General features: G+C 45.7%; 1 protein-coding gene across 13 annotated transcripts in view; it reads right to left on the bottom strand.

Annotated features, from left to right (window-relative positions):
* Positions 1-111: 111 nt before the first annotated feature.
* The window catches only part of BMAL1 (basic helix-loop-helix ARNT like 1), a 48,910-nt gene continuing 42,009 nt past the window's right edge, over positions 112-7,012 (bottom strand). For all 13 annotated transcript variants that reach the window (XM_068194674.1, XM_068194682.1, XM_068194681.1 and 10 more), the window contains 7 exons: positions 6,231-6,337; positions 5,738-5,888; positions 5,100-5,188; positions 4,122-4,230; positions 2,323-2,416; positions 1,247-1,349; positions 112-811 (listed from right to left, as the gene is read on the bottom strand). In XM_068194674.1, the coding sequence (XP_068050775.1) occupies positions 651-811; positions 1,247-1,349; positions 2,323-2,416; positions 4,122-4,230; positions 5,100-5,188; positions 5,738-5,888; positions 6,231-6,337 (814 nt within the window). In that variant the 3' untranslated portion in view covers positions 112-650. The remainder of the gene's footprint in view (positions 812-1,246; positions 1,350-2,322; positions 2,417-4,121; positions 4,231-5,099; positions 5,189-5,737; positions 5,889-6,230; positions 6,338-7,012) is intronic.

The raw sequence follows: 7,012 nt of genomic DNA, 5'->3' as shown, positions 1-7,012 counted from the left end.
ACAGTAACTTTTCTGGGAATATTGTCATAACAAAGTGGTGTAAGTGTAGTTAAGGCACTGGCTTTCCTCCCTTTTCCCCCCATGGCTAAAGAAATGATAAATACCAAGTGCTTCTAGCATGCACCTTCAGCAGGGTTTTATCAAATTTATTTATCAAAGTAAATGCTCCATCTTAGAACAAGGGAAACATTTATTTTAAAAATATTTAACTGTCTAATACATTACACTTTAACAATATTTATAGTAAAGGATTCTTACAAGAAAGAATAAACAGCTTTATGGTACAATTAGTATAAGAAATATCCACATGGGGACCGTTTTGCAGTGTAAAAACACACCATACATCTGAAATGGTCATTTGCATATAAAAGCTACCACTGATGCCAGTGAGTTGCACAGTGATTTAAAAAAAAAATTTCAAACAACAGAATCCAAAATATACAAGTATTGCAAGCTATACACAGCTAACCAAATCAACACAGAACACTGTAGCAGGTTATTCCACTTTGTCTGAAGTTACACATGGTAGGATGAGTTGCATTCTGACACAGCTTTTATGAAGTTCCCACATAAAAGCCTCTCAGTCCCACGCGCTTCACAGACCGCAGAGCTCCAGCAGTAAATGCACTTGGACGCTGGTGCCGGGTCACTCACAGGGGCCAGGGCAGGTCGCTGAAGTCCACGGGGCCGCCGAGCCCCGCGTCGGCCTCCAGCAGGCTCATGATGACCGCCATGGCCGCCTCGTCGTTGCTGGGGCTGCTGGAGCCCTGCTCCGTGTCGATCATGTCCATGCCGATGTGGGAGTTCTCCCCTGCAGGGAACACAGCACGGCCAGCACCTCAGGGGGCTGCTCCCCTCGCTGCCACCCCTGCAATGGCTCATCCGGGGCCAGGGACAGCCCTGGTAGCTGGGTGGCAGAGGAGGGACACTGGGCCACTCCTCAGCAAGGGCCACCACTCCACAGGGACGACCTGAGTGCCAGAGTGCACACACAACACCCTAGCAGCATCTGGGGAGCAGCTGAGCTGCTCACACCAACTCAGGAAAAGAGCACTACCTAAGGAAATTCCAGTATTAAGTTTATAAAATAGGCTGCCAGGTGCCTCTTGGGGCACACAGAGTGCTTTGTGCCTCAGCTGGAGCCTGCAGATGGTGAAAGCCAATTACTGCTAAAACCAACCATCTTGTTGTGGTGTGCATGTGTGTTCAGCTGGTACTGAGGGTGTTCATGTGTGACTTCACTTACCCAGGATAGAGGAGTTGTCGGAATAAGGGTACCCAGAATTATCCTGGATTTGCCCAGACAGCAGCCCAGCTGAAGAAATGTCTGGAGTGCCACCATTCAAGATCTTGAAAGACAAAACAGAAGCTCTAAAGCAGCATGAAATGGTACATTAAGTCTTAAACTGTCCTATACTGGAATTTTTAATACAGGGTAGATGGACTTCTCAAAATAACCCTGTGGTTTATAACAATCTTCTAAATAAGGAGAAATAGCAAGGGGGTGCTGAAAACACCCAATCCTCCACCTGCATTTTCCTTTATACCATGCCTGTTCTGTGGACATGTTGAATACTGTAGGGCAGAAGAAGAAAGAATTACTATTACCAGAATTGTAACTCTGTTCCAACCTGGAGTTTTATTTCAAGAACAAAGAGAGCTGGGAATACACAGAAATATTTACTGTCTGTTCCAGTACAAGCAATTCTTACAAGCAAGTCATCATTTCTGAGAAAAAAAGGTTAAGTAAGTCTGAAGCAGTGCATAAGGATCTGGGTAAGTGTTCTTGCTTTGGATAAAGCTTCCATAAGCATTTAGAGATTGCTGGAAGCAGCCAGGACAAGAGTTCAGGTGGCTCAGTGCTGGTAATGGCACCTGAGTGCTACCCAAGCAAGCAATCTCAGAGCAAGGCAGGTGGACAGCCTTGACTTGAAAATAACCTCCGAGTGCCCAGGCAAGCACGCAGTTGTGCTGGTTTGTGCTCAGGAACACTGGTGGGATGCACTCGGGCACAGCCAGTGCTCAGTGCCAGCACTGCCAGCGTTCACCAGCACGGGGTGTCAGAGAGTTTTTGGAGGGTGGAGACAAGAGGAGAGCTGTTGTTGCAGCTCTGCTGAAAACATCCAACCTAAAGGGCAGGTGAGTGTCAACCACTGCTGGAGTTTGGGACGTGCTGCTGGCTGCCCTTCAGGCAGCGCTGTACAGCGGCTGTGACCACCTCAGTGCTTTGGCTCAGCCCCTTTCCCAGCCCAGCAGCCAGGAGCTGTTCCCTGAGCACAGTCCCACGTCCCCTGCCCTGACTGTGGGGAAGCTCCTTCTTACCTTCTTCCCTCCAGGCGAGGATGTGTCGGGCGGGGGGGTGCTGGTGATGTTCAGGGGACTTGAGCCACAGCTGGAAGGTGATGATCCTCTTATCCTAAAACACGCATAAAACAGGGCATGCATTTACAAATAGCTCAGAGGCTTGGAGTTTTAAATGCTGACTTCAGTATCAAGTCCCATAAGGTGATAAAAGCATGAAGCTTCATTTTTGTAATCTCCCTTTTTCAGTGCTCCTCACACCAGCAGGAGCAGCAATGCTGTTATTTGCAGCCAGACCAACAGTCCTGTGTAAATCCAGCCTGCTTGATCTGCAAGATTTACCTCCTCCCTGTTTTTTTCCTGGACAGCCTTCACAGAGTCAGAAGGAAAAGGTCCTAAGGGGTCCCTAAGGGCTGCCAAGGAAAGCCTCATTTTTGAGTATTTTACTTCAATTTCCACCAGCTAAGAGTTCCAGCTGCTTCAGTCACAGTAACCCAGACTCCTCCAGTGAGCTCCTGCTACAGAAGTCCACTGGACACTGGATTGTTTGTAACTGCTCAAAGCCACATTGTTCACTTCCATTTTCCATAGCTTGATCAAACATAGTTAATAATGAATAATGTATTGACTACAGGACAAATGAATCTCCAGACTAAAGGGAGGAGGGGTAGTTACAGAGAAAAGCAATGGAAATGGGATTCTTCTCCTTGGCAGAGTTCCCCTGGGAAAGCTGAACAGAAGGCAGCTTTGGAAAATAGTAACAGCTGCTGAAAAAGGACTGGAACTAACCCAGGGTCCGGACTGAAATGCAAACATGGGTGGTAACTGCACTACTACACTCACTTGGGCTAATTAAATGTTTTACAGCTACTAAAAGAGATGGTTAAGCTTCAAAGTAATGATTCAACCATGTTTTTCTTCTTTTCCTCTTTCCCTTTTTTCCTATTCCTACAGAGAGGAATGAAGCTTTAGGGATAGGTCTGCTGCTGCCTGAAGTGAGGACAGAGGGAGTCTCCTGCCTGCAGCAGGAACAAAACTATGGGAAACAGACTGAATGTGTTCCTGGACTGCAGCTCAGTCTGCTTAAATTGCTACCACAAAACATCTGCTGGGTGAGACCCCTTTTACAGGGAAGGGAACACAGTTCCCAAGAGGAAATCAGTGAGGAACAGGGATTTTTAGCCAAGAGAAATGAAGTGGTACCCATGGAAAGCAGCTGCTCACACAGGTGAGAACACAAGAAGCAGCTGTGGATCCCCACAGTCCCTTAGTGACCCTGTGCTTAACCCAGCCCCACATCCTGACTGCCATGGGAAGGCCCCAGCATTGTGTCCTTGCTCCAGGAGCTGCAGGGGAACTGCAAAGCTCATCATGCACATCTAACAACTCCAAAAGCATCTGAGCAAATGGACTGCACGAAAACAAACATTGCTGTTTTGGCACACAGTCAATAGCTTTGGCATTTGGAGGTTGTGCCACTCACAGCCTCAAGTCACTGGGAAAAGAACAGTCTGGAATGGATTTTTTCCTGGGTAGCTGCTCTTTTAAACTCCTGTTTCTGGTAAACAGGCCATCATCATCACCACTGCAAAGAAATGCCAGTAGAGTCTTTTGCAGCAGGAAGCTGGAAGGCTGTAACTTCATGCTTTCCCTGTGGGGGCTGACTGCCTCAGGGATGCTGAACAGGAATCTGTAGCTGTCTCAGAGGTACAGATCATTCCTTATTCAGCTTGAATTAATTGTTCTTTCAGAGGAAATTAAGGAAGTCTAACTCCTCTTAAAGAACAGTAATAAAACAACTTCACACCATTTTCTCTCACCTGTGAATCTCCATGATTTCTTCAGCAATCATCCTCCCTATTTTACCTGCCCCAGCTCTTGTTCCACCTGGAATTCCAGGCACAGTGGGATGGGTCCTTTTGGGGCCACCTGAAATGAGCAGAAATTTTAAGGTCAGAGAAAAGCTTGCAAACTTTCTACACAAGGCAACTGTGTTTAGGCTTTGAGTGGCTGCAGGATCTTCTGAACTGGATTTATTGACAGTTCCACCAACTGGTGAGTGACTTCAAATGGATGAAAACTGTGGCTTGCACTGAGCTGTGCTGGGTCTCAGATGTCCCTCTGTCCCAGCAGGGACAGGACAGACCCCAGCTCTTAGAATCTGGCTGTTCTTTTTCAGAATTGAGCATCTGGTGCTACCTCTTGTCCAGAGCTGGTACAGCGTGGCCTTATCAGACCTGCCCTACTCTGTGCCCAAACAGGCTCTTCTCCAAACATGTTTGTTCTCTGCTTTGTGTGAAGAACTTGCCAGTGCATATTCCATTTAATATGAGATAAACCCAAGGTACCTGATGACTGCAAACAAAGCCCCTGCAGGTAACTGCAGGAATCTAAAAGTGAAGGGAAAAGTGAGGTCTGACCAGTTGGGAGCTGTTACTGTAATCTGATTTCACACTTGCACAGCACTTGGGAGGTTGGAAAGAACACTCCACTTGCACTCCCAAAGCACTCCACTTGGGAGGAGCACTTGGAAAGAGCCTGATATACTCCAAGCAGAGTAAAGCCCACACCGAGAGGGCAGGAAAGGCCTCAGCATTGCTTATCCAGAATGGATAATGCTTCTGGAAATGCATATTTAACAACAGCAACCCTCAGCAGGTGTGGCTCAGACCCAAAGCTAAACCTCATTTTGCTTAGGATATTAACAAATCTCAGTGCAGAAGGGCAGCAAATGTGTGCAGGCAGGATGAGCTGCTCCCAAGGCAGGAGAGCCAGTGATTCCTGAGCACAGGAGTTACCTTCTCCAGCCTGGAGCACGCTGTCCATGCTGTGTGGGGACGCTGCCAGCTGGGGAAAGGCCGCGTCCCCGCTGTCCAGGACCGTGGTGCTGTGGAGTGCAAGGATGAGAAAAATCAGGGATAGAAAACCCTACAGGTAGAAAACCCTACCAGTGATTAGGACCCAAGTTATGCTGCCAGAGTTTCAGCAGTGTCACCCCTGTGACTGACACCAGGGCTGGATAAACAACAGAAATCAACCACCCTGTTCCACCTCAAAGTGTGCAGTGCAGGACCCCAACAACTTCTCAGCACAGAACTCCTCAACAGCAACTATTCTGCTGAGAAGCCTCCTCAGGAGAAAGGAAAAGGGGAGGGAAATACCTGCCAAGGCAAAGAAACACATGTTCCTTAAGCTCCTACAAAGACCAAATCCCAGCTTTTCCCAAAGAAAGAAAATATTTCATTTTCTGCGAGCTTTAACAACCAGAAATTAAATTACTGCAATTTTTAAACTAAACCCCTTCTCCTTGGGGTGTTGTCTGGAGAAAACACCTGTTGTCATACAGAAGGTGTGCACGTATTTAGGTCAAATCTCACATGAGAAAAGGGCAAAGCAATGGGCATTCCCAGGCACCTGCTGAGGGAAAAGCACTTACGAAACGACTGTGTTTGTGGAGACAATGTATTCTACTTCTTTGGTCCAAGGGTTCATGAAACTGAACCAGCGACTCCGCAACGTAATAAAAGAGCCATCTTTTATTTTAAACTTGTAGCAATTAGTTGTAATTTTTTCTCTTGTCTGCAAAACTGAAGACAGGCAGAAAGCAAGTCATTTGTGTGTCAAGCAGGCACCACAACATAAACAGAGCCCTTATCAGGGAAAACCCAGTTAATTCCTCCCCACATCCCTCAGGAAAAATGCTATTTCTCCCTCATCCCCCTGACCCATCCTGAACCTCAAATATTCCCTACAAATCCATGCAAGTCTAAGATAATTGCAGTGTTTGGCACATACAGCACAATGCTCTTGACTACAGCATTTGCAAACAGCAATACCCAAATCTTTTCAAGTCTGTTTGGTTTCCTAAATACACAACTGTTCCCAATATTTTGAACAAAATTTCTATCCTGATTTATTAAGAACTGTACCTTGTCTGTGACATTCTGCAAGATGTGCTATATCATCTTGATGAAAATATTCATAACACGAAGTACCTAGAAGTTCCTGGGGTAAGTATGCCAGGATAGCTGTTGCCCTGGGGAAGGGAGGGAGAGGAAGAAAATAAAGGAAAAAAATACATCTTTTCAAGTTGAAGTATTAGCCAAAGATTGCTAAAGCTCACACTGAGGCTGGGTAAGGCTCAAGTTATGCAGAAAGGAATTTTCAGCTTAGAAGGTAGAAAAATTCCTTAAGAATACTATTTTTAATTCTCAGGTAATTAAAAAAGTACCTAACACCCCGAGCTCTGAGGTATTACATTTGACCTACCACCACCAGAGGGGAAGTAAGACTTTCTAAATAGCTTTGAAGATTTGCTGTAATTTTGGGAATTTAAGCCTGAAAAAGCTGCCTTGTAGCAGCCACAAGGTAACACGAAGCTTTCTGCACAAAGTGCCACTGCACAACAGACATGGAAGGATTGGAGAACTCCAGAGTGGGACAGAACCAACACCACACCAAAATCAACTTAGAATTTTTAGAATAATTTTCTTATAAGAAAATTCTGTGTTTCTTAGAAGAAAATTACTGTGGGAGAAGTGACGGCTCCTTGAAGAATCAGAAATACGTGTCACAATTTCAAACCACTCCAATTCAAATTAAACATGGAGGGCAATAAGGAACAAACCCAGGTAGATCAACACCTCTTCTTTAATCTCAAAAAAACCCAAATTAAACATTATAAAATGCAGACATTAGTACATATTAATAA

The sequence above is a fragment of the Anomalospiza imberbis genome, chromosome 6, assembly GCF_031753505.1.
Source record: "Anomalospiza imberbis isolate Cuckoo-Finch-1a 21T00152 chromosome 6, ASM3175350v1, whole genome shotgun sequence".
In the NCBI taxonomy this organism is placed as follows: Eukaryota; Metazoa; Chordata; class Aves; order Passeriformes; family Viduidae; genus Anomalospiza; species Anomalospiza imberbis.
This window is presented reverse-complemented; position numbering and strand designations above follow the sequence as displayed.